The 26,689-nt window shown below is 41.5% G+C and overlaps 2 protein-coding genes across 3 annotated transcripts; one reads left to right on the plus strand and one right to left on the minus strand.

The window, feature by feature from the left end:
* Window positions 1-396: 396 nt before the first annotated feature.
* LOC124052096 (chondroitin sulfate proteoglycan 4-like) lies at window positions 397-16,167 on the plus strand (the record flags this gene model as incomplete). The annotated part of the gene is made up of 21 exons (XM_046376006.1): window positions 397-582; window positions 1,302-2,417; window positions 2,548-2,958; window positions 3,077-3,198; window positions 3,641-3,749; window positions 4,122-5,450; window positions 5,754-5,846; window positions 6,096-6,593; window positions 7,073-7,207; window positions 7,784-7,969; window positions 8,162-8,344; window positions 8,545-8,721; window positions 9,530-9,728; window positions 9,822-9,953; window positions 10,322-10,497; window positions 10,618-10,813; window positions 11,232-11,403; window positions 11,668-12,049; window positions 12,248-12,400; window positions 12,992-13,573; window positions 14,175-16,167. Coding segments are annotated over 21 exons (7,671 nt in total), but the record flags the coding sequence as incomplete, so codon positions are not given.
* Window positions 16,168-18,021: 1,854 nt separating this feature from the next.
* On the minus strand, window positions 18,022-26,329 carry LOC124051376 (sorting nexin-18-like). 2 transcript variants are annotated; one of them, XR_006841820.1, is made up of 5 exons: window positions 24,818-26,329; window positions 24,156-24,449; window positions 22,719-23,101; window positions 19,433-19,710; window positions 18,022-19,345 (listed from the first exon to the last, which is right to left on the minus strand). XR_006841820.1 is itself a non-coding variant. In XM_046374682.1 (4 exons), the coding sequence occupies exons 1-4, from the start codon at window positions 25,585-25,587 to the stop codon at window positions 19,484-19,486; spliced, it is 1,674 nt and encodes a 557-aa protein (XP_046230638.1). In that variant the 5' UTR covers window positions 25,588-26,329; the 3' UTR covers window positions 18,022-19,483. The 2 variants fall into 2 exon arrangements, 1 of the variants encoding a protein (XP_046230638.1); XM_046374682.1 differs by having other exon boundaries at window positions 18,022-19,710.
* Between the last annotated feature and the right edge of the window lie 360 nt (window positions 26,330-26,689).

Below are 26,689 nucleotides of genomic sequence, written 5' to 3' on the forward strand. Positions count from 1 at the left end.
AATTAGCATCAGAACATTTCAGGGTGACCTGCTCCAGAGTGCATTAGTTGTCATTAATTGAATTCAGATAGCAGGTACAAAGTGCAGAGTAGACACCACATTGATAAGCCTGTCAGTACAGGTTAATGGAATATCCTGTGCTGGGAGAATGTCTTTGGTCACCAAATATTCATTGTGTTAGTGGATAATTTTGGATACAGATATAACTGAGAATATAAGCAATAATAATAACTACTATTGTTTAATTAATTTGTTGAAAAAATATGTGACAACATGGAACATATCCCCAGCTTGCCTATTTATGGCTGCTTATTTGTTTGAAAATTCCATTGGTACTGATCACTAAAACTATCAGCCCTCTACAGTGACATGACTCAGTAAAAACTTCTCTCCTTTCTCTCCTTTTTCATTGCTGTAGTGTCTTTCTATGGTGATGGCTACATTCACCTGCGGACAGTGGAAGTGTCCATTCAGACATTGCTCCATGTTCGGTTTCGAACCTCCAGTCAGACAGGGCTGCTGTTTCTGGCAGCTGGACACAGAGACTTCTTGCTGCTGGAGCTGATCTCTGGGCGCCTGCAGGTAGACTTAAAAAATAGTGGCACCCTTGTCAAAAACACCTTACAAGAAGTGTGTTCACTTTTCATTTTAGAGATGAATCAAATGTAACGAAGGAAAGAATGTTGTCTGCTTTTTGGCCAGAGAAGGACTATTTGGACTATTACATTAATATGAATATAAATGGGTTGAACTAAAACCTGTCGAGTGGTTCTCAGAAAGGTGCCTCAAACCTTTAAAAGAAGAGGAAATATTTGTCCCTAGGGCCATTTTAGCTCATACACAGTTGCATTTGCTATCTTGGAGAGAGGCAGAGAAGACTGAACACACTTAGCTCGGTGTCAGATTGCTCAGAGAAGAAATAACCCCCTGGCACTGGCTACATTTCAGAACAAGTTCCTTCATGACCCAGGTTAAGAGAGAAGACCACAATAGTTTAATGAAAGCTCCAGGTACAGTAAGGGAACTGCTCATGAAAGTGTTTGGTTGCATTTTTGGAATACTCCTTTGATCTATAGTTAACAACTTCCTTCTCTTCTGTTTTCATTTGTGCACACTCAAAATCTCATCACCATGTTATGTCAGCACTTATGTTTTGCTTTTTCTTGCTATTTGTACTACAAATTAACGTTTGTGTTTTGGTATAGAAACATATATTATTAAAATGTTCACTTCATGTCTGTTGATCTACACCTTTCATCTATCTTGGCCTCACTCCTCTCACCTCCCCCTACATCCCTCAGGTACGTCTCAACCTTGGCTCAGGTGAGCGTTCACTACGCTCGGAAAAGGGCATCCATCTTAGCAACCTGGCGTGGCACTCCATGGAGCTCACCCACAACCACCATAATGTCACTATGACCATGGACCGAAACTCTCACACCAGCCTCCATATGCCAGGGCCAGACCTGGAGCTCAGTGTTGAAGATGGGCTTTTTGTTGGTGGGACAGCTGGACTGAACCATCCCTACCTTCTCAACATCTCTACTGGATTTAGAGGATGCATAGATGAAGTTGTGTTCAATGAACATAACCTACTGTCCAGCATAAGGCCTTACTCTGGGTACAAGAGTGTCCATGAGGTATCTTTGGGTTGCAGTCCACAGTTTTCTGCAACAGAAGAAGATTCTATCAGTTTTTTCAGCTCTAAAGCCTTTATTTCTCTCCCAGAATGGGAGGTGCCACAGGAGGGTGTGTTTGAATGTGAATTGTACCCCTCAGCAAGAGAGGAAGATGGCATGATCATGTATAGGTCTGGCAAACAGGGAGGGTTTATTGCTTTAGAGATCAAAGATGGTCACCTGGTGGCAACTGTAGGAAATGGAGAGGGGAGTAAGACTGAGCTGCGTTCTCTAACATATGTCCACAGTAACCACACCTGGTACCCCATTCAGCTACGTCTTCTGTCATATAGTGTTCAGCTGAAGGTGGGCGAGGAGTTGGTGAGGGCCAACCTGAGTCTGGACCTCCAGGTCATCCAGCTCAAAGGGCCTCTCCTCCTCGGAGGACTGGATGATGAAGCCCGCTTAGAGGCAAGGAGAGTTGGGCTGATATCCCTTGTGCCAGGGGGACAAGTTGCTGGAGGAGGAGGGAGCTCCTTTAAAGGCTGCCTCCGAGAAATTAGGGTGAACACTCAAAGAATGGGCCTGCCTCATGCTGCCATCACCAAGGACATCAGTGTGGGTTGTAAGACAGAGCAAGCACCAGTGAGCACCACTGGTCCAGCAGATCTTCCCGAATTTGATGTTACGACCACACAACCAATTTTGAACAATAAGAGGAACCCTAACATATTGTTACTGAGAAAGTTAGAGGTATCAGAGGGAGGCCGGGCACCACTGGAACCCAAACACATGAGGGTAGGACTGGTTTTCTTCTGCTGTCCCTCTAGTTTTGACTTTTAGTTATTTGACAGGTTTCTTATAAAGTAATGTCACTAAAATGACAGCATCAAGGTATAAGCCTTTTCCTATTTCCACTCCCTTGCAGGTGAATTTGGATTTTCGGAAATTGGGCATTCATCCATCCCAGTTGATGTTCCGCCTTGAGGGGCAGCCTGTCCATGGTCAGCTGCGGCTAGACCTCAGTCCAGACCCTGGTGGGATTCTGGGAGGGGGGCAGGACAAAACTATTACATTAGGAGCAGAAGAAGTCGATCGAACTTTCAGTATGCTGGACCTGTGGCAGGGTCGAGTGATGTACGTTCACAGTGGATCAGAGGTCCAGCAGGACTTTTTCATGTTTTCAGTCTTCTCGAGCAACAAGAAGGAGCTGCCTCTGTTTGTGAAGGGCAACCGCCTGCACCGGTTTGAGATCAACATCATTCCTGTTAATGATGCACCGGTGCTCAGCCTGCCAGAGGGAAACCTTTTCACTGTGGTAGAGAAGTCCAGACGACAGGTAGGTAGAACAGAATGTTCAGATTTTATATATATATATATATATATATATATATATATATATATGTGTGTGTGTGTGTGTGTGTGTGTGTTAATTAATATCACTACAATGTCCCCAGCTGACAACAGATGTGTTGAGAGTGTTGGACCCTGACAGTAGTCCTGCAGAGCTGGTGTTCAGCTCCTTGGGAAATCTCAGCACTGAAGTCGGACACCTTGAGCACCAGGATTACCCTGGCAGGTTTGTGCTATGGCTTGTGAGGCTTTGCAGTGCCTTGCAAATCTTCTTACAAACATCATAGGAATCTATTGGAGAAGTAACTGGCAGTATGTATGCACATACATATGTATGTCTTAATCATAGATGGCAGACTATATACTAAAACATATACTTATCGAGGTGTTATTCATCATTTTATTCTTGTATCTACACATACAAATGATGCTGATTTATCTTATATGAAAAAAATATCTTCTTTTCTTGCTTTTGACCCCAGGTGTGCAGAGTGCCACTGCATTCCTCACCAAAAACAAAATGGATGCCAAATATGGCCAGCTAACTGATTAGTGTAGCCACTGTACTGTTCTATAGCTGATCTTGACTTATGTGCAACATCTGACAAAAAGAGTATAAAACAGAAAAGAACAGAACATAGAAGTTGACAGGATTGGATCTTTTCCAGGGCCATTAACTCATTCTTCCTGAATGATCTGGAGGATGGTAAGATCAGCTTTGTCCACACTGGGGTCACCACCTCTAGACTGGCGTTTAGGGTCAGTGATGGGATGAAGGTAAGTAAAGTATTAGCTTGCAATAAAGCCATAAGCTGTAATATAAAGAACGTGAGATATAAGGTTAGGTTAAAACTAGTTGTTTTAGGAATGGCAATGCTGGTCTCACAGCATTTAGCTCAAAGCACTACTGTGCTTGAATAAAAATTCATAATGCCACTAGCATGGCTATAGATGATAGATGATTTTTGGGGTGCACACACGCATTTTATATGCTGCCATGATGTTAAATCTGTATAGACTTATCTATCTTTTCATTATTCTCTCCTCATCTCCTGCTGTTGCCTCTCCTCCCTTGTTTCCCATTCCTTTGTCTCTTATCAATTCCTGTCCTCGCCTTTGGTGTTTCCTTCTTTTCTCTCCTTTTCACAGTTGAGCAACACAGTGGTTTTGAGAATTATGGCAGTGCCACTTGAACATAAACTGGTGAACAACACTGCACTGGAGGTAAACCAAGGCGGAGCATCTATCATTACAACCAATAATCTTGCAGTACAAGTTAATGTCGCTGATCAGGCAGTGGAAATACACTATAACGTTACAGACCTGCCACAATATGGTGAGCTCCAGCGGTTGCACTCAAGCGGTGAATGGAAACCTACAACCTCCTTCTCTCAGAAGCTTCTGGAAAAAGAACGCATCAGATATGTAAACACTTACCATGGCCTTCAGACTCAGAGCAACATCACTGACCACCTCAAATGTAAAATCAGTATTGGTTCCCTGGCTACTGAGGAGGCTGTTATCCTCATTGTGGTACGCTGGATCCACTTCAAGGTCACACGCAGCAAGATGGAGCTCAACGGTATTCAGACTACTGCTGTCACTCCTGAGGACCTCCATGTGATTTCTAAGGGTGTTAAACTCAATGAGAGTGACCTGCACTTCAGGATTCTAACAGTACCAAAGAAAGGGAGGCTATTCCTCAACAACAAAGTTCTACAAAAGAACTCAACCTTCAGCCAAAAGAATATCACAGATGGTCTGTTGAAGTATGAGCTTCTCAACAGGGTGCAAGATGACACAAGAGACACTTTCAGCTTTCAGGTGTTTTCAGCACATGCCAACTCAACTACTTATGATTTCAGAATCAACATTAAGGCTGAGTCATCCACCATCACTGTTTTAAATAAAGGCCTTTCAATCCTGGAAGGAGGAAGTAAAGTCATCAACAAAGATATACTGTTCACGCACACAGCAAGTAACCGGGAGGTCCTCTACAGGATCACGGTGAACCCCAGGCACGGGCAGATAAGGAGAATCAACCTTTCCAACTCAACTTCCATTAATGACAACATTGTGACATTCACAAATCAGGATATTATTGAGGAGAGGATCATGTATGTTCACGATGACAGCGAAACTAAGCAGGATTCCTTCACTTTTCAAATTATGGTTTACAAACCACACAAACATACCACTAAGAAGGAGGATAGAAACACTGCCGAACACACCTTTAACATCTCTGTGCAGCTTGTAAATGATCAGAGACCTTTCAGGGTTGTCGATAAAATTTTCCACGTGGCCCGTGATGGGCAGAGGTTGGTGACATTAAATGATCTTTGTTACCGGGATGATGACTCTGACTTTGAGGACAGTTGGTTGGTGTACACAAGGAGGGGGATTCCCATGGGAGAGCTGGTGCTGGCTAGTGACACCAGTCACAAGCTGTATGAGTTCACGCAGAGGGACCTTGAGCAGGTTAGTGCAATTTATCTGAGAAGATTCTTGGTCAATCAGGTGGTAGAATATTTAAAATCACAAAGTCAAAGGTGTATGGATTTGCTGTTTTATGAACAAATTGTTACAAATGACCACACAGATTCAGGGCAAATAGCCAGTTGTAATACATATAGATTTATAGCCACAAGATGTGCAAAATCCTGCGGGTATTTGACCTCTAAATGTTGTAGCAGAGTAATAAGAATAAGAGTAACAGGTGTTTTACCAGTGGAAGCTTTGTACTCTTTTGTCATCATCTCCTTCTTTTTTCTCTCCTTTCAGAAAAAAGTTCTGTTTGTCCACAGAGGAGTAAGTTTTGGGCGCTTTGTGCTTTTCGTATCAGATGGAAAACATTATGTTTCAACGCTGCTTGAGGTGATTATAATGTCTTCATACTTTATATGCTAGATGTTTTTTCATTTATTTAAACATATTTATCAGGAAAAAAGCACCAAAGGTTTAAACGATAAAAACTGGTTTTAACTAGTCATTTATAGCTGCTCCTACAAATCATGGGAAATTAAATATCATAGTGCATTTTTAGTGTGAAAACAAAGCTCCATGGCTGCTGTAAATAATAAATTACTCTTTAATTAGTCTCTGTTGTGTAACTGGCTGGTGCAGGTGACGGCTCAGGATCCTTACCTTCAGGCTGAGAACAACACAGGCCTTGCGGTCCAGCGAGGTGGTATCACAACTTTGACCTCTTCTAATCTCAGCGTCTTCAGCAACCTTGACATCCGAGACCCACAGGAAGTGACATATGAGGTCTTTCTTCCACCTAAACATGGTGTGCTCTGCTTTAGGGATGAAGATCGTAAGTCTGTAACAAAAGCAGATGCTATTTCAATATTCACCCAGCAAGATTTGGTGGTGGGGCGCTTGGTCTATTACCATGATGGTAGCCATGAACTGTCAGATGGGTTCAATGTAACAGCTAGAGCAAGGGAGAAGAGCACAGAGAGGCGACTGGACAGAGGGAGAAGAGAGGTACATCTGGACATCGGAGTGCCAGTAAAAATCTACCTGGAAAGTCATCAGCGGGCACCAACAGTCATAAATAACCATCCAGTGGTTGTGGCAGAGGGACAGAGTATCTCCATAAGCAGAGAGCATTTGGAGGTAAGACAATTACTTTAACATATAGGACTGTGATGATATTGTGGAAGTTTATGTACATAACAGACTCATTTTTAAAAAGACTTCAAAGCAATTACTGAGTCAGATTTGTCCCTCTGGGTCAGATTTTGAAATACCTGAAGACTGAAAATGATGACTTCAATGTATTCCAGTGATGGACGTCATATAGACAAACTCTCATGAGATTTTCCATATGTAACAGATAAAACTATATCTGTCAGTATCAGACGTTTGTGTAAAGTTTATTTTGTTCCATACAGGCTACTCACCTGAAGCATATTACTCCTGTGATAAAGGTTAATATTTAATTGATATATTTCTGCAAGCAGGATTTGTCTTCCTCATCTTTCAGAGTACATACTACAACTCTATATATACTATATTGTTTAATAATGAGGCCTGTACAAATAGACTTGACATATTTCTATATTATTTTCTGATGTATACCATTGTTTGAACAGGTGGTTCATGAGGACAGCCAGCCCTCAGACATAGTTTTCACTGTCTTAAGTCCTCCAACCCTGGGTTTTCTTCAGAGGATTCCTCCCAGCGACAAGCACCAAAACAACAATGGAGAACAGTGGCACAGCTATCAAGTACAGCCAACTTTACAGCTAAATTCTAACCCAGCTTTTGTTAGGTTTAAAGCTGTCTCAGTAGGGCAGTTATTGGTATCAAATCTGAACAAACCACACTGATACAATCCTGGTGAAGGAAAACTGGAAGATTTTGATTGTTTATCAATAGCAACTTAGGAGGTGTTCTTTCCAAACTTTAATTCTCCATGTTGTTCATGAAAATTTAATGTTATAGAGACATACTAAAGATTTAAAACCACATTTACAGTAGCATTAATGGCGGCAGAGTTGTTTGCAACCCAAAATGTGATTGAAAGCCCATAGAGCTCAAGGAAATATTGTGTTTTCTTACTGTATGTGTCCCTTTTCATGTTCAGTCACTATATCATAACTCAAAAAACAAAGAAAAAAGACTTGGCAAGTACTCTTGATTGGGACTTTTTTCATTCATATTTTCTGTAAATCTCTACATTGATTGAAATATGAGTCTGTATATATATCTGTATCTGTATAAATATGAGTATGAGACTGTCCCTCAAAGGTTCAGATGGAAACAGCACTTGATGGTCTTGTCTGCTCCATTCCCTCATGCAGGGCATCACAGAGCAGTCAACAAACTCCTTCACTCAGGAGGACCTCATCCAGGGAATGATCGTCTACCATCAGCAGGCTGCAGGAAGCACCAACGACTCTGTTCTGTTGGAGGCAACCAATGGGATCACAAACGTCGGACCTGTCAGGCTGGACATTGATATCATCCCTATCCTGCTCCCCCTACAGGTACAGATTGTCTAGATGTGACAAGACCTCAAAAAACAAAAGAATTTTATGAAAAGGGGGAGAAATTCATTTTCCAAATCAAAGGACTACACAAAGGATTAATCAACTGATCAGTTAGCCAACTTCTATTGTGACCCACCAACAAACTAGTCAATTAGTATCTATTATCAGTAACTCTTCTTGATTCTGTAGGTGTCTGACTTGACCCTTGATGAAGGTTCATCCCTGCCACTGACCTCCGACATCATCAAAGTTGCCAATCATCACTTCTCAGGGATGAACTTTCTGTACCAGGTCATTGTTCCACCGAGGCACGGGCACTTGGAGCACAGCCGGATCCCGGGGATGCCCATCACTGCATTCACTCACACTGAGGTTTGACTGTGCATACATGCATGAAGCAAATTTTTGAAATTTAAACTTTTCGAAAGGGAAAATCTCTTGATTTATGCTGTTTAGGTGTGATCCCATATCCAATACCCAGGTAGACTAATTTTTGTCTGTTTCATTCCAAATAATATTTAATCAGGGCTTTATTAGTCAGTCTCTGTATGAATTTTCTCTATTTGTTTCAGGTGGAACGTGAGTACATCTCCTATATCCATGATGGCAGCGAGACACGGAGAGACAGCTTTACCATTGTGGCCAATCAGACGGAAATTAGGAAGCACAGTCTGCCCTGCACTGTTCATGTCATTGTCACGCCTGTCAATGATGAGACCCCTGTTGTTACAGCCAACAAGGGTCTCAAGGTGGGGAGTGCTAATTTACACCCATTGGACACATTCATAAGAAGTATCATATGATGACAATTTTCAGCCCCAACAAAACAGTCTGATTGCATTGCCTTATATGAGAAAGAGGCTGAAATTGAAGAAAGGAAATATACATGATTAGGGAGATCTCAAATGACCAACATTTGTCTCAGGGAAACAGGAAAGCATGCACCAACACTCAGCATGCAGTATATACTGTACATCTATACTGTTTTTCACTGATAAAAACAAATACAACTAAACACATACATCTACAGCCCAGAATGGCCCAAGAGAAGTTTGAGATGTAAAAAGAAGTTAATTTTTCAAGTGTAAAATGTCCTGTTTAGTTCACATTGCGGTCACATTTACTAGATTACGAAATTGAAGGGATTCTTATCAACCATATTTTTTTCAGAGTTCAGCACTTGTCAGATATATGTTTGCTAAATATGAAGTTACTGTGCAGAACCAGCAGGCAATTAGTTTCGCTGAACATAAAGACTCCAAGTAAAATTGAAACTCATCTTGTTGTTTCTTTATTTTTGCTTGTGTATGAATTAATCAAATGAAATACAATATATTAATTGATAAAATTTATAGATGTTTTTAGTACCTGTTCGCAGTCTTAATGCTAAGCAAAGCTAATCACCTCCTAGCTCTAGCTTCATGTTCAGTGCACAAGTATGAAAGTGGTATGGATTGTCGAACAAGTTAATTTTACAAAATATCAAACTGCTGTTTTAATAGTTAAAGTTAATAGCCTTCCTGTTCTTTTATTCTGTCTTTCCTTTCATGTCCTCAGGTGTGGGTGGGTTCAGTGACAGAAATCACAGTAAATGAACTAAACGCAGAGGATTCAGACACTCTGCCTGAGGGACTGGAGTTTGTCGTCACACCACCAAGCAACGGCCACTTGGCCCTGAAGAGCGCCCCCTCCAGGCACATCCTGAACTTCACCCAGAATCACATACAAAGAGGACAACTGGTGTTTGTGCAAACTGGTGAGCATGTTTTACTTTTTGAAGACTTTCAGACAGGTGATAAAAATAAAGGAATAAATTGTTTTCTTGATGCTGATTTTGTTCATTTCGTAGGTGCTTTGTCAGGTGGCTTTCACTTCCAGGTGAATGACGGCGTGAACTTTGCCCCTCGCCAAATCTTCAGCACAACTGCCTACTCCCTGGTCCTCACCCTGCAGAGAAATCATCCACTGGAGGTCTACCCAGGTTTGGTTTTAAAATGAAAAAAACATGTTTGACATTGTGGATGTGCACAACGTCAGCTTAAGTGACTGATGGGAGAGGTTGTACAGTATCTACATGTGGTTTCTAAATCCATATTTCACGAGAGGACTTTGTGAAACCAGCCTGTTCAATGATCAAATTTAAAAGCATGTGTATCCAGTCAGTATTTTTTCAAAAAAAGTTTAAGAAATAAGTCACCGAAAAATACTTCACTTGCATATTGATTCATTGAATTTTCTTACTCTGCATCTTGGAAGCATTGTGATGTGCACTAATAATATATTTAAGCAAGATAATGCGCCCATTCCTCTCTGTTGTTGTCTGTCTTGTTGTCTTTTTTACCTTTAAAGGCTCTGTGACACCAATCACTGAGCAACAGCTTCAGGCCATAACCAACAATGTCAGCGACATCAGAAGAAACCACTCTGTGGTGTTTGCAGTGACTGCTCCTCCTAAACTTGGTCGTCTCATCCGACGAATGCCTGACAACTCTACACTGGACATTTCCACGTTCACACAAAGCATGGTAGGGATGTGTGTGTTTTTGTGTGTGTTGTTGTCAGCCTGCAGAAAAGGGAAAATTTTTCTTGATTCAAATAAAATGATTCCCTTTGCCCATAATTATTTCTTCTTCTCTGTCTCTCAGGTGAATGATGGGGTTATTCTGTATGATCAGAAGAAGCCTGAGTCAGTAGGATGGTCAGCTGCAGACTCTTTCTCTTTCACTGTGTCCTCCCCTCCTGCTTTCCTTCCTCCACACACCTTCACCATCTTAATCTCCTACCAGGCCAACGAACATCATGACAATCCTCAACACAAGACTAGACTGCTGAACAACGCAGGTACTGTGTGTGTGCAAAAGTCTACTGCATATTTGTTGTTGCATAATTTTCTCAGATTTACAAACCAGGATATTGCTCTGGTGGCCTTGGTTATGGCCAGTATGATTATTTAAATGCTAGTTACCTCAAGTTTTGGTTACAGTTGGTCTTGTTCTTCCTGTATGACTCTTCAAAGCTGTTGGTTTTGAAATTTAGTTTATTGTTCGTCGAAAAGATGGCAAATATGAATGGGTTAATACATATTTTAAATGTTCTGCATTTAAATAAACATGTGATCTCTTGAAAATGTACATCACAACTTTCTGAGTAATTGCAGATACAGCAGGATGAAATCTGAAAAGATAAAGCTGATGGAGAAAACGTAAGAAGAATATCGGTTAAAGAGGACCAGTTGAGGTGTTTGTATCTGTCCTTTCAGGTGCTGTGGTGGCTGAGGGCGGCAGGGTGATGATTGACAGTTCAAAACTTGATGCCTCCAATCTCCTTGAGCAAGTTCCAGAGCCCCACAGGAAAGATCACCACATCCTGTACCGTGTGATTTCCCTGCCACGCCACGGGGCTCTGTTTATAGGAGGACACAACCTCACCAGGTCAGAATCAAGCCAAATGCAAGGCACAAATGTATCTTTTCAACACAGTAGCACTGACACTGCAGTGGAATCTGCATACATCAGATTTTCTAATTATCAAAAGAGGATACATTGCAATTTTGTTCTACATTGGGTAACAAGTTCCAATTGAATACACACTTCCACCTCATACATCCATCTCTTGTTTGGTGATATAATTTTTTTTTTCAAAGACAACCATACGAATATTAAGTAAATAATATTTTTATTTCCATCTTTTCTCAGGAACCAACCTGATTTCTCCCAGGTCACGCTAAACAAGCTTGGCATCACATACATCCACGATGACTCTGAGACAACGAGCGACAGTTTCACTTTCCGAGCCTGGGTGGCTCCTCTGGAACTCTCCTCGTCTTCCTCCTCATCTTCTTTGTCTTCTTTTTCCTCTGATTCTTCCTCCTCCTTTTCCCCTCTCTACTCAGCTTCGTCATCTTCCTTTTCATCATTAGATGTGGCTTCTCATCGCCATGACAGCTTGGTGGTGACAGAGAAATTCAACATCACAGTCACACCAGTCAATGATCAGCCACCGCTCATCAGGAGCAGAGCCCCAAGTATGAAGGTCGTGGTCGGAGAAAGAGTCGTACTTGGACCAGACAGTCTGCAGGTGGGCCAGTCTTAAGTGAGCTGGAAGCCAAAAACATCCACAGTATTCATCCATTGTATAATGTAGCAAAAATCACAGTATCTCAGTAATAACCGGGATAGTGGTGCTAACAGCAGCAGTATTTGAATAACAATGTTAACGTTGGATGAACATACATAGAATCTTTTAAAATCCAGCCCTGTCGATCTACATGTCCAGGTTGAGGATCATGACACCCCTCCAGAGGAGCTGCACTACCTTGTGATCAGTAAGCCCAACAATGGCTACCTGACGCTGGGGGAACGACCAGAGCCAGTGACCTCCTTCACTCAGTATGACGTGAACCACGGCAGGCTGCACTTTATACAGCAGGTGAAGAGTCAGTCCACTGATGGAGACCTAACCGCTCTAGTTCCTTTTAACAAATATATGTGACGCTGGGGACCTCCATCTGTGTCATTTTTGTGTAATTATACAAGACCAAAACAGCTTCCATGGCAGAGGTTTGTGCTTGTAGGAAATGTGGATATATTGTTGTTTACAACAGTGTGTTTTTTATACTGCCACTAGAGGTTGCCAGACACAAATGCCACAATCCTACAGATTTGAGGGTTTAAATTCAGATTTTTATCTTCCTTTGTGTCACTGTCCAGACAAGTTAAGGCCACAAAATACAAATTATCATTGTCTTATATAAATAGGTCACATATCTTTGAAAATGACTTGTATAGTAAAATGTAGGTTTTTTTGTGTATGTATATTTTCATTTAAATTCTTCTCTTTGTGGAGTGGAAATCAACTTGTTCAGATATGTAGTTCATCATCATCTCTTGTTTTCTTCAAACTTACATCACTGAGAGAAGGGTTTGTTGATGTTTAGCGTGTCACTGATTTTGTTTTTTGTTTTTCAATCCATTTTTACTCTGTTTCTTTTAAACCTCCTTCCTGTGTTTCCTCTGACAGGGTGAACCCTCAACAGGTGTTTTCTATTTCAATGTAACTGATGGTCATCATCGTCCACTCTACAAGCTGTTCAGTTTGGAGGTGATAAAGCCATCTGTCTCAATGGTGAACAACACTGGCCTGTCATTGGTGCAGGGCAGGACTGCTGTGGTCCTGACAACCAACCAGCTGGCAGCTCAAACCAACAGTCAAAGCCCAGCCAACATCACATATGCGGTCACCACACACCCTCGCCATGGACGCATTGCTATTAATGACCAGGAAGTCACAACCTTCTGCCATGAAGACTTGCAGTTTGGCCGTGTTGTTTACCATATGACTGACCTCAGTGAATCAGAGGACAGCTTCCAAGTGTCAGTGTCAGCCTTGTCCCCTGGTGTTGACTATGGAAATGTAACAGCACAGACGGTCAAGGTAACTGTGCGGCCTCTGATCTACCTGAGGGAGCCAGTAAGAGTTCCCAGTGGTATCGCTGTGAAGCTGGGGAAAGCCATGATAGATGCCTCTGAGCTGGCAAGAATCAGCCGAGCCGACCCGGTCTTTGAGGTTCTTTCCCCACCAAAACATGGAAAACTAGTCAAGGTAAAGCTGTTCATTGTAAGCATTTGTTTGAGTTTAAAGGAACATGCCATACTGGTGCCTGGTAGCACAACTCCAGATTGTGTACTCATTACATTTCTGCCGTGTTTTAGGTTTTTCCGCCTTCATTTGCAGCCGTAAATTTACATTCACTTCAGCATAATATGAAAATACACCCACTGATTGTGAAACCTCAATATCTGAGGCTTAAATGTCATCTTGAATCTTTTCACAGCATTTAGATGCAGTCCCTTTTTTTTTCAATGGCATTATCACATGATGACAATGTGAAATTAAGAAAAAAATCTAATACAATAAAGCTGACATGATATTCTCTGTAATCACACTCTATAGTGTGTACACTTCTAAATCACTGCTGGAAGGTGAAAAGTTAAACCACCATTGTTAAGTTGCCCTTAAAATACTGGCAAGGTCATTTAAAGTAATTGCGTTTGGTGATGAGTTGATGCCAAATTCATTCCATTCAAGCAGATAATCAAGTGGAGAAATTGCAGAAACCTCAGTGTCTTGTGTCACTGATAGTCTAATCATCCCATTTCATTTCACTCTCTCCTCCTTTATGTCTGTGTGTGCATGTGTGCAGATGACTTATGACCCTAACCGAGCATCAGAGGTCCTGAAGTCGTTTACATTCAGAGATGTGGTGCAAGGCCGGGTTGCCATTGAGGAGACTCTAAGTGACGGTGACCACCAACCTCATAACAACAAATCAGCGCTCACAACAGCTCGAGGCCACGCTCCCGCCACAACTCTCAATGATTCTTTCATTTTCCTGCTTAAGGCTGGAAATGTCCAACCAGCAAAGGGTGAGCTTCACTTCACCATCTTTCCCCACCATCAGATGCATCATGGACTGAGTGGTTCAAATAAAGTAGAGGGCGCGAGTCGGGAACACACAACAACCCGTCTGCCAACACATAATAGAACCACTGCCGGAGGAGAAAGAGGAGGTGTTCGTGGGGGGGGATCCACGACACACAGTGGAGTTGGGGTGGGTTTGCCCCCCCACATTTTGTCACATAGGAATCACAACAGGACACAGCACAAGCTGAGGCCTCAGAGCCGCTGGGGAAACCACACACGCAGTGGGAGTCATGGAGGAAGATCAGGAAGCGGTGCAGAAGGAGCAGGAAGGAGTCACAGTCATGCCCCACAACCCCACACTCCTTCTGCCTCCGACAAACATGGTCCAGTGATCCCTCCTGACATCCACCCGGTTCACGTTGAGGTCCTCCCTCGCCCTGCCTCTGACCCTCTCCTTATCATCCTGCCCCTGTTGGCCTGTTTGCTTCTCATCATAATTCTTGTAGTTTTGATTCTGGTGTTCCGACGCCGAAAGGAAAAACAGGCCCGACTGCGACTCCTCCAGCAGCTTGCTGCAGTGGCTTTACCCACTGAGGGCAGTCCTTATTTGGGCCGGGCTGAGCGAAGCGTGGCTATGCCCTCTGTGGTGGTCACCCCTCTGGTCCCCAGAAGCTGCCCTACCTCACCCAGGATGCCCATAAGTCCCAGAAGGAGGAGTCTGGCCCCTGGGATGACCTTCTGGGGGCCATTTGAAGCTGATGGAGCAGGTGGTGATGGGAATATTCGAGATGGTAACAGTATTGGAAGAGATAGTGTAACCTGTGGTGGTGCTGCTGTCACTGCAGGATTCAAGACCTCTCTAAGATCAAGGTCTCCAACTCCAACTCTTAAAGACAACCAGTACTGGGTTTGATCGAAGTGATTCAAGAAAACCTGTGCCTTAGAGGTGGATTCTTTGTGCGCGCATCTGACCTGCTATGAACTTAGAAAGAGGACAAAAATATGCACATTTGTTGAAGAAGTTGTTCCTTTTTTGTCTGCCATTATGTTTAAGTCATTTCACTGAACTTGAACTGAACACACTATGTACTGAAAAACTTTTATGTGTAAGACATTTTCCAGCTACCTAGGAGATGAGGTACTATACAAAATAAACTAAATCCATAATTGCTGCTTAGGCAGGTGTTTGTCTTAGTTCTTTCAAAGTATTTTTCACCTTTTGCAAAACTTGACTACAATGGTTTGACATAAGCATAAGACACAGTCACAGTTTTGTAACAAACAGTCTGGTTCCCCAATACACTGGTTTAACTTCTGCGGTTGTGATGAATATAATGTTATATTTTCATTACTAAGGAAGTGAAACATAGACTGTGTGAAACATTTATTGTAAAAATAGAGTTAACGTAGCTGAATTTTACGGTAGTTCAAAAGGATTGACGTATGACTTCTTCAAAAGTATGTTTGTCAGCTGGTACGTCATAGTGACTACTTGTACTGTAAATTTTCAAGTCCGTACATGCAATTTATTTTCTAACCTTCACCCCTCATGCACAGGCACAGATGTCATTCAGTGCTGAGTACTTTCATGTTTCCTTTGACTGCCGTCATGTAACTGTTCGTGATAGTCCATGTAAAGTATTAACAAAGACATGGAAAGCTTCCTTAGTTCTTGTTATTCCTCAGTGCTCAATATTTTTGTCACGTTTATGCCAGCCTCTTTTCACCGTGCACTGTGAAAGACTTATTTTTAATAAAAAATATTTCTTCAACATGTCTCTGTGTTAAGCTCAAACACATAAGTGTCAACATCATCAGTCAGTGGAGCAATATCTGAGAAAAGGATCAGAATTCTTCTTTTTAAGGCCCATGCTGACTCTCATGGAACACAAAGGAGATACAAATTTTAAAAAGTGGATGCTTCACACACACATCTTCAACCTGGCAGCACAGAACATCTATACAATCAGCACAGTGTCAAGCTGGACACCCAAGATTAAGAAATATGGTCACAATCTTCCGTTCTGCTAATCAGTGATGACGTTGAAAAATGGACAGTGGATATATGTGTTTGAAGAACATTAAGATCTCACAGTCAAGTTGATCATTAATGTTTTTGGATATAAAATATTGTCACTTCATCATTTTATCCTAGACATGTGAGAAATTGTGTCATAATAGTATGTGAATTCTTGAGTTTGTGAGGTCATAGTGACTTTTGACCATCAAAATCTAAACAGTTCAGTCCAAGTGGATGTTTTCAACACTTTGTACTTTGTACAAAGGATATTGCTACATGGGCTGAGGATCACTTTTCACAATCTGAAAATTATTGCATTCTGTTTCTACTTTGCACAGCGTCCCAACTTTTTTTTGGGGATCATTTTTGTACATAAACTCTCTTTAGGTTGTATGGAGCTTGCAAAACTAGGCCCCCAGCAGATCCACTGAATAATCTTTGCCTACAGATACATACAATTTTTGTTATTTCAAATTAGTACTTGAAACATGTTTCCAGATGTTCATTGACCCACACATGCATCACAAGGCTTGCTGTGGTTTCTCAGCGTTGTCATGTATATAAAGCCTGGTGTTACTCAAATAATTGTGTTTCAAATTACCCCATGACCAGCCTGACCAACAGATACTCCTGCTGTGAGACTTAATGGATTAAGTGCAGCAGGAGAGCTTTATTTCTTATATGATGTGTAAGAAAATAATTCTTAGAATATCTTTATGAACTGATGTTGATTCAGAATATCCAGGAATAAGCATTTGAAATTATTATCTAAAAACCAGTAAAGACGAAAACGAAAACAGGGAAGAGAGGAGTGAGAGACTCGTCTAAATAATGAAGAGTCTGTGACTGCAGTAATCTGACCCGCAGTCTGTGAACTTTGGTGTCAGATATCAGGGACTGGACTGCTGCTGCCTCCTCTGGAAAAACAAATGATAACACGCTTCTTCTTCTCTTTGGGAAAACTTTGCAATGAAAACGCACAGAATACAGATGTTCATGAAAACATGATGGAGCAGATGTCTTACTTAAGAAAGTGAGTGTGATTTAAAGAAATTTTATATACATAAGTCTATGTAATGTTGTTCTCCACTGCAAACCAGATTTCACGCACAAATGAGGCTCTAGAAAACATTTTGGTAGATTTGGTATTTTCATTTCTTCACAACATTGATTTTTTTATGGTCTGTGCTATGAACAAACCATTTAAACAATGCCCTGTATTTAAATTAGACTTATTTAGAATTACTGTTCTAAATCTCTTGTGTTGTATTTTGTTTACTAAGGACTTATCCAAAGTAGCGGATACACCTGCTTCACACTGTTTACAAAATCCTTTGATTTTGATAAACAGTGTTGGAATTTACATGTAACTAAAATACATGAATGAGTGAATGAATAAATATCCTGAACAAAAGCAATGAAATTAAATGTCTTAAGATCTGCATCAAAAATGACAAGACTTTCCTTTGACATGTTGTACGTATCAGGCCCTAAAGGAATTTTGGGACTCGGCTAGCCGACACCGACACCAAGGATGACTGCACAAAGGCCACTGTTGTTTTATATCTAAGTTATATTTAGGGAAACAAACAATAAAGATACATGATTAAAATAGATTCTACTTTCATTTATTTAATGTAACGCTGTTCTTTTGTGTTACAATAAAAGTGTTAAGAAACAGTTTTATCATTGTGAATTCTGTATTTCTGAATCAATCAGTAGAGGATGTTGTCTACTGAAAGTTAAAAGATTCCAGCTTTTATTGAGAAGATTTTTCAAGCCCAGTACCAACAAACAGCTCTCTGAGCTTATTCAGGTCACTTACTGGTTTAACAAGAATGTTTTAGGGTAGATGGTTAGCATACCGAGAAGAGTAAGCGTCCTTAAAGCCACTATATGTACAACTTCGCAGTAGAATTTTGAAAATGTTCAACTTTAGCACCCCCAAGTGGTAGTATTGAAAAATACAGCACCACTAAGCCGTCTGAGAGGGATGATGTGAACAAAACACTGTGATTTTACCCAAGATTGTCAAAGTCTTTTACAAAAAGAAAAACAAACAAACAAAAAAACATTCCATCAGAAGAATTTGTAATTTGAAATATGCTACAATAAGTCAACAGATAGTGGCTTTAAATCTGAGAGATCTGGATTCAAAGCTTTAATGCCAGAAAGCAAGGAAACATTCATCACAGTGAAATGTCTGTGCCCTGAGCCTCCAGTCTTCCCACATGGACTTTGGGTTTTAATAACCCAAGACCTGCAGTAACCTAAAGAAAAAGACTGAGGCACAGCAAAGAGTTTGCCAAAAATTTAAGATCAGTCACATCAATTATTGTTTTAGAACAGGAAACACAAACTAAAATCCTGAAGCCAAGGCTTCATATTGCAATACGGTAAAAATGTGACAGGATTTGAGTTGTGAGAGACGTTAGACATCCAAGAACTAAACTGATTCAACGGAGTAGATTATGCCCAGCTTGCCTCTTTCCATATTCATAAAAATGACCTCCATACTATCAAAACAATACTGATCAGGTTATTCAAGTAAAAACAGATGCAGAGAAAACAAAAAATATTAAATTCATTAAATCCTGTCTTTCAATCATTAAAACTTCCACTCTGTTGAGTTACCGTGTTCTCGGAGGGAGGGTTTTCGTGAAGTGGTGAGGCAGTGAAGACATGGAGAGATCACGTGACCCTGAAACGAGAAGCAGCCCCGTCATACTGTGAGCAGCTGGTTTTAATATCTTTGCAGTCCCGCAGAGTTGCAAGATGTGTCTGGGGCATCAGCAAAATCCCTGTTACTGGTACATTCATCAGAGCCGTCCATATAATCCAAGAAGTTGTCATTCCATAGTCCAGGGACCTATATTTAAAAGAGTGGTATATTTCTTCCAACACTTGTACCAGGCCCAGCATCTATGGCATCAAATACTTTTATTTCTTAAAGAACAAAGAGATGTTCTCCATTACTCGAGGACAAACCCATCAACCCTGCCCCTCCCAACCTTCAAGTCTCTCCCCATTTCCTCAAGGCCTTCATAATGCATCTTCTTTCTTTCTTCCTACTGGTCATCATCATATCTCCGGAGCACGTCCTCCAGCTTGGCAGTGATCTTCTGAAAGAAGCTGATCTGCTGATGGAGGTGGTGCTGCATTTGCGAGCGGAAATCACGTACACGTGTACGGTGGAAGTGCTGGATCTCCGCCAGCGTGGCACAGGAAATGATATTGCAGCGGTCGTGGAGCTCACCTTCCTGCTTTGGACAGTCTTTTACCTTGGTCAGGGCGCCTGGAAAAAATAGGGGAAGAGGAAGAAAAAGAAAGGGAAAAGGCTGAGACAGTGCAGCATGTATAGGCTAAAATTAGAATTCACAGAACTGGTAATAACAAGCAAAACCAAGTCACAGGAAAACCATTATAAATGCAGCCTTGCAACCTCACCATACTCAAAGTTAACACCATTTGTCTGGACAGGGATGGTAAAATTTAAAGAAATGTGAAATATCGTAGTTTATTTAATACATTTTTAGCAGCCTTATTGATTAGTTTTGTTGTTTTTTCTTCAAATGAATGTAAGTATGTTTACACCAGCAAGCAAGAAACAATGGACAAGGCTGAACTGGTGGGCTAAATACGGACCCAAGTTATTTAAACCCAAACCATTATTTCTTTCCAATTCTTAAATATTCTATTGTGCTAAATATTCTATGTCTCTGTCCTGATATCTCACCCACATACACATGGAAAAATATACACCATGCCTGCACAAGAACATCAACAAACTGAATTTAGCTTGGACTTTGCTCTCCTTGGTGCCAAGGCGATTACAGAGCTGTAATCTGAACTCTTGTACTATTGGCTGGTGGGAAACTTGTGCAGCCCTGTAACTATCTGCAAGTCCTCTCACATATACACACACATACCCAGCCCTCCCCTCTTCTTCTTCCTCCTCTTGAACTCTCCGTATCACAAGGAGGAAGGAGGAAAAGAGGGAGAAGAAAAGAGGAGGAGGGGAAGCTAATCCTGAGATCACTCCATTTTGCATTCCTACCATCCCAGGGCAACACAGGACAAGAGGCCCAAGGATCACCTCTCATTCATCAGACCTCACAGACAGAACTGTCAAAGTCAGATGATACTGTACAGGGACATTTAGATCAACAAATCTGTCCACTTCAGAGGTCAACTGCTGTTTTTCTAGTTAATCTGTGCTGCAGTGTTGACATGTTTCTGTAATTTGATTGTCATTAGAGGTCAGTGCTATAGAGGTCTGTGGAATGCAGACCTACGGAGAGAGTGAAACTGCCTAAGTCAGGTTTTCATTGTGTCCTAATTCGAAAGTATGTCATTCAAAGGTTTATTTAGGTAGAAATAAAAGCTTAAAGAAAAGCAGATATTTATATATATATATATATATATATATATATGTATATATATATATATATATGCATATATATATTCAACACAGCAAACATGCTCCTTCAGCTTTCTCACAATAACGTTTCTTCATCAAATTGACTTATTATGGGAACAGTGACTAAACTAACCACCTTTGGCTAGTTCAGTTATTTCACCATCGCAACAGCAGTGCAGACTTTGCAGTGTGGGGATGTTATTTACGTAAAAATGCACCCTATGACAGCAGTGGCAGATTACTCAGAGTCTGCGCCTTCATCTCTCAGCCAGGACGATTACATCATCTACCAAATACAAGTACATGAGTTCTTTGACTCCCTTTGTATAATTCATCGTTTGTCAATTAGTTTGCAACTAAACAGCAGTCATGAAAGCAGCATGCTAAGGCCATATGCCCGAGAATACTAAAGAACAGAACAATAATAGAATCACGGATCATGATTTTTTTTTAATACAAAGCAGTGCTAGCTCTGATTTACAGAAGTGAAAACCCTGCTGGTATTCTAATAATGATGACGGTGCTTTATCTGAGGACAAATGGAAGCAGAAGTGATGAGCTCATATCCTGTGACATTACTATGAATTCTGTTTAAGTTCAGGGTCCACTTTGAGGGTTAACATGAGCTAAATTCATTTTAGTTAAGGTTAAAATAAATTAGCTTTGTGAAGGTTTGGGTAAAGTTTTCCTCATGTTTCATCGAATACAAGTTTCCCTTGCCTGGTTGAATCATTATGAACCATTAATGTTAGTATAAAGTCTCATTCTGTGCAAATAAGATCATGGTCGAAACAGACATATATTAAGAGTAATTTCACAAATTACATAAGTTAAGTAATCAATTTAAATTTAAGCTTATTACTCAAAACTTAAATAATAGGAAGAGAATCTTTCAGAGTAGCAGAAGTGAGGGAAATGTTCAGAGTTGTTAGAATTTAGAGGCTCTTTCATAGGCCGAAAACAATGTGTTATTTGTCAATCAGAAAGCAGGTGAGATTGTGTCAGTCTCTGGGTATTGGGATTCAGACTGTGTTTCCATAGTGCTGCCCCGTGATTGTATCTAGAGAACAGATCTCAGTGGACTATAGAAACAGTGCCTCTAGCTTTTGGCAAACGTCAGGACTTTGTGTGCCAGGAGCAACTCCCTCCTCCCAACCTGCACGGAACTAACAAGCTAACTCCACTGCAAGTCCTTTGTGCATGTCTGTGTGAGTGTGTTTTACTGTGTTTGTGTTTTCCAGTGAGCGAATACAGCCTCTCACAGTGTTACAATGGACTGGCCATGGGTTTCAGTTTTCAACCCTGATTGACACTGCAATTCAGTAAATGAAAACAGATGTTGAAACAGTCAGAATCTGGGTCTCTGTGTATTGTTCGCCTTTATATTGACATGATGAATAGATAGGGAGGCCACGGGTGTGATGGTCTTTGGAAACGCCACAGTTATTATTTTCCAATGCAAGTAAAAAAAATATTTAAAAAATGTTTTGTTTCAGAGGAGATTATACAGCCTGCAGCATGGAAACGAAGAGTGAAAGGGTTCGTGTTGTTATGAATTCCTCTTGAATTCAGCTCTCCACCCTGCAGAGGCATCCATGAGCATAAGTCCTGACCACTTGTTCCCTACCAACCCTACCACTTCATGCTAACCCTTGACCTCCGACCTGCCTGTGAAGAAAAGTATGTTAGGTCCTGCATCTGTTTCATTTCATGCAAGAGTGTTAATGGATTTAATGCTATTTCAAAACTTATGTCATTGCTTGCCAAAGAACTACACAATTTCTTTTTTTACTCAGGGTACATGAATGGCATTTACATCCTACAATGAAAGCGGAATTGTACATCCGTTGAAGACTTCAGACTTAGCACTCCTTCATACCCACCTTTCTGCACGTGGATGATGTCAGGAAAATTGGCCAAGTGTCCTCTATAGAGGTCCAGCAGGTCAGAAATGGGATCCAAGTCCTGGCGTGGCTGCTCAGCAAAGTACTCGCCAATAGCTTCGTAGGCCTCACCAGTTTCAGCAAGGGCTTTGTTCAGGCCAGCTGAGTAGGCCTGCTGGTCGAGCTCAAATGCCTGTGCCAGGAGTTTGAAGGACTGTCCAACTTTCTGGTACTCCTTCTTAAACCCTGTTGCCTGTTTGCGAGCAAACTCGTTGATGGTGGTGTTCACAACCACGATGTTCTCGTCCATCCTCTTGGTGAAGGTCTTGAAACCTTCTATCTTGCTCTCCACCTCCTGGAGGTCCAGTGGGACAGAAGGCGTGCTATAAAAAATAATTAAAAGATGATCATTTAAGACTTTCTGGCTTTATTTCGAAATACCTGATGTATTTCAAATTCAAGAATTATATCATATTTATTATACACAGATGTGAGAACAAGTTATTCCTCTGTTCTGCTTATCTACTTATCTCATCCTCACTATCAGCTGTTCCCATGATGAAAGCTTCCACTTACAGCACAAGGAAACATGGAAAACTGATAAGGATTTTTCTGAAGGGCACTGTTACTTTATACCAAAACAACAGGGACACCATACACAATACTATAAAGGAACCCAACAGCAAAAACTTTATAAGGAAGTCTTATGAAAATCATATGAAATATATGTAGTGTAAAACCTGTTTTGCATTGAACTCCAAAGACTTGAAGCTGCATTATTTTCCAGCACATAGTGCGGGTGAAGAGCTGAGAATTTTTCTTGCACACTTTCTGACACATTAGCTTCACGGGGTATGTATTACAGTGCTAAGAGTTCCCGTTATTTTGACCAGCAATGACCTGTATGTCATTAATTTGATTCATTTTCACATGTGTGAAGTGCTAATATTTCTGGTTTTGATGTACCTTCTTTTTCTTAACCTTCCCAGAATGCCTTTAACAACCTCCAGAGAATGGGCTGTAACTTGATATGTTCAGTTGCTGGTTGAGTTAGTGTGTAATACAGATGACAATAAAAAGAAACTAGAGTTACAGTGTTTAAGTTACAAAGGTGACCACAGCACTTACTGAAATTCTGATTTGTGTTGTTATACCCTTTCATTTTCTTCTGTTTCCTGCTCTTATTGGTGGAGATGTTGGTCTATGTCTCTTCTACAATGGCTTTGATGTATCACTTGTATGACTGCTGAATAATGTTGAAAAAAGGAAACTCTAGAAGGAAAAGCCCTTGTTCTTGGATTGAAAATACCTGACATCAAACCTGCAACTCCGCTGGGGCTGCTGGAAATAATTTGTTGGAATAATTACAGTAATCTACATTGCACGCATCCAGAAACCGAACCCCCAGCATCTGCAGTACAAAACCCAGACTCCTACCTGATTGTGAGGAAGAAATTGGCCCCAACCAGCTCGTCCCTCTCTGCCTTCCTCTTGCCCTGTTTCCAGGCCTTCTCATCTGCCCCGCATGTCAGAAAATGCTGGAAAACGTCGCAGCGCGCCAGCACAGGGTGGCTGGTCATGTGGTTCATCCACCAGATCAATCCCTTCCTCCGCTTGGAGATGAAGTCCTCTTCAAAGCGGCCGGTGGCCTGCTTCTCTGGCAGGTGGGGCACTGAGATGACAGGGAAACGCTCCACGAGACGAGCGTACAGCCAGTCGAAGTGTTTATACCTGCAGGGGTGATGGAAAGGAAGACAGATGGGAGGATTTGAGGGGAGTGTGATGTGGAGAGTGTAAAAGAAGTGTAAAAGTAAATAAGGAAGTGTAAAAAACATTTTCCCAGCAGAAGTGGAAACCGAAATGTAAGAGATTCAGTTTGAAATGACAGACCTACTGACAGTGTGAAAGGAGCACAGGGAATCTCAGAAAGGACAGAGGAGACTCCTGAATACTCTAGAATGCAGAAGGCCACAGGAAAAGCCACAGAAACATTTACTTTAAGTGAGTGGGGGGGCCGGGGTTCTGGAGAAGATGCCAGTTTGGAAACAACACAGATGGAAGAGGAGGAGTGAGAGGCGGAGGAGGAGGACAGCTTGTACCTGCGGTTGACTTGAACATTGGTGTGCGTCGGGGTCAGGCCGTAGGACATGTAGCTCTTCATGCCTTTAAACTTGGTCTGTTTGGTGGGGTCATCAATGGTACATGTGAATGGATATGGGTTCTCCTGCCACTCGGGTCCATGCTTCCCCATCACCACACAGATCCTGTCCCCATCTTTCACAAAACCAGAGGCCTCCCCGAGCAGGAAGGCCTCTCCTCCGGATTTGACGAAGGTGGAGAACCTGTTCAGATTCCTTCCCACTGTTGCTGAGCTTTTGGCTTGCTGCTGAGGCTGTTGGGTGCTTTCACGTCGCCCAGGCAATGAAGAAGTCACCGGGTACAGGGGGGGCGTGCTGCCGAGGCCCTGAGGCGTATCAGTTGCAGGAGAGCTGTCGTCCCAGTCATCATCCCAATCGTCATCACTGCCCTGGCTGGTGTGGAAGCTGCCTCCACCACTGCCACCGCTGCCGGCCCCGAGTCCTCTCTGAGACTGGGTGCTTGAGGATGTGTAGGAGGTGTGGGTGGGTGTCTGGGCTTTGGTTTTGGGTGAGGAGAAGCCATTGTTGTTGGTGTTGGAAGTGATGTGGTCCCTGATGATCTCCACATAGGAGGCAGGAAAGAGGCCAGCCTCCCCCCTGCTGTTCTCCCCCTCCAGCCAGCCCTCCAGCTCCTCCTCGCTGAACAGAGTCACCAGCTCATTCTCGGTTATGGAGATCTCCCCTGGGTTTTCAGAGTTGAAGTCGTACAACACTCTGGCCTTCAATGCCATAATTTCAGTATTGAAATCACTTATGTCTTTTGTTGTTGTTTGTTTGTTTGTTTCTGTGTCCTGTCTTTCACTGCAAAGTTGCCTACAGAACTTGTTTTTTTCTCCCAGGATTCAATCTTTAAGAGCTCTCTGAAACTTGAATGGGTTTTAGATCACACAGCGGCAGCAACGGCAACAAATGGGTAATTTTCCCACTATTGTCAAAACCAAACAAGCTTGTACAGGTCCGTGCATAAAAGAACAAGAACAGGAACACAGAGTCTTGTATCCGACACCCACCTCCTCTCTCCGCTGCGGTCTGTGGGTTCAAATATCATTTGTTTCCATGCAGAACTCCATCTAAGTGCAAAAACGCGAAGGAAACCGGTCTTCACTGGATGTGTTCTCTCCACGGGAAGATACCGGATAAAATTTAAACTGGACAAACTTCCGACAGCTGTGTAGCTGCTTTATTCTTCCAGATAAGGGCCGGGAAAGTCTTTTTTTCCCCTCCTCTCACCGAGATGCTTGTGAGTTAAAAGCACCAGTCTTAACACGTAGTAGGCTGACTAACGGAGGGTGGAGCCAGGAGCAAGTTCAGTCAAGTTACTGAATTCTTACATGGAAAAACCCACACATCCTCGTTTAAAAAGCTCCATCTACGGCTGCGATGAATGACATCATATTGATGTAGGTCCTGTAAGTCATCGACTGTAGGCTATTCTGATGAAATGACTGATGACTGAAATCATTATCAACCTATCAATGAGTTTATAAAAAAATAAGCAAAAAAATATACAGCTACGTATTAGCACCATATGCACTGTAAAAACTGTCCCTTGTAAAATTATTGTTCATTAATGTGAATGGCGTGTTTAATGTTGTTGCTTTGCAGCACAAAACTGCAACTACAATTATATTATATTATATTATATTATATTATATTATATTATATCATATTATATCATATTATATCATATTATATTATATTATATTATATTATATTATATTATATTATATTATATTATATTATATTATAGCTGTATGCCTAAAATGAAAAATAAACTGTGAATCTTACAATCCGGCTCCTTTTCTGTGCATTGATGCACTCCGACCGCCAGAG

The sequence above is a fragment of the Scatophagus argus genome, chromosome 20 (genome assembly GCF_020382885.2).
Source record: "Scatophagus argus isolate fScaArg1 chromosome 20, fScaArg1.pri, whole genome shotgun sequence".
In the NCBI taxonomy this organism is placed as follows: Eukaryota; Metazoa; Chordata; class Actinopteri; family Scatophagidae; genus Scatophagus; species Scatophagus argus.

Coding starts and splice junctions, on each gene's coding strand:
- LOC124051376 (XM_046374682.1), bottom strand. CDS start 25,587: ATGGCATTGAAGGCCAGAGTGTTGTACGACTTCAACTCTGAAAACCCA. Junction 24,450..24,817: donor AATGTTCAAGTCAACCGCAG/GTACAAGCTGTC, acceptor TCACCCCTGCAG/GTATAAACACTTCGACTGGC. Junction 23,102..24,155: donor AATTTCTTCCTCACAATCAG/GTAGGAGTCTGG, acceptor TATTTTTTATAG/CACGCCTTCTGTCCCACTGG.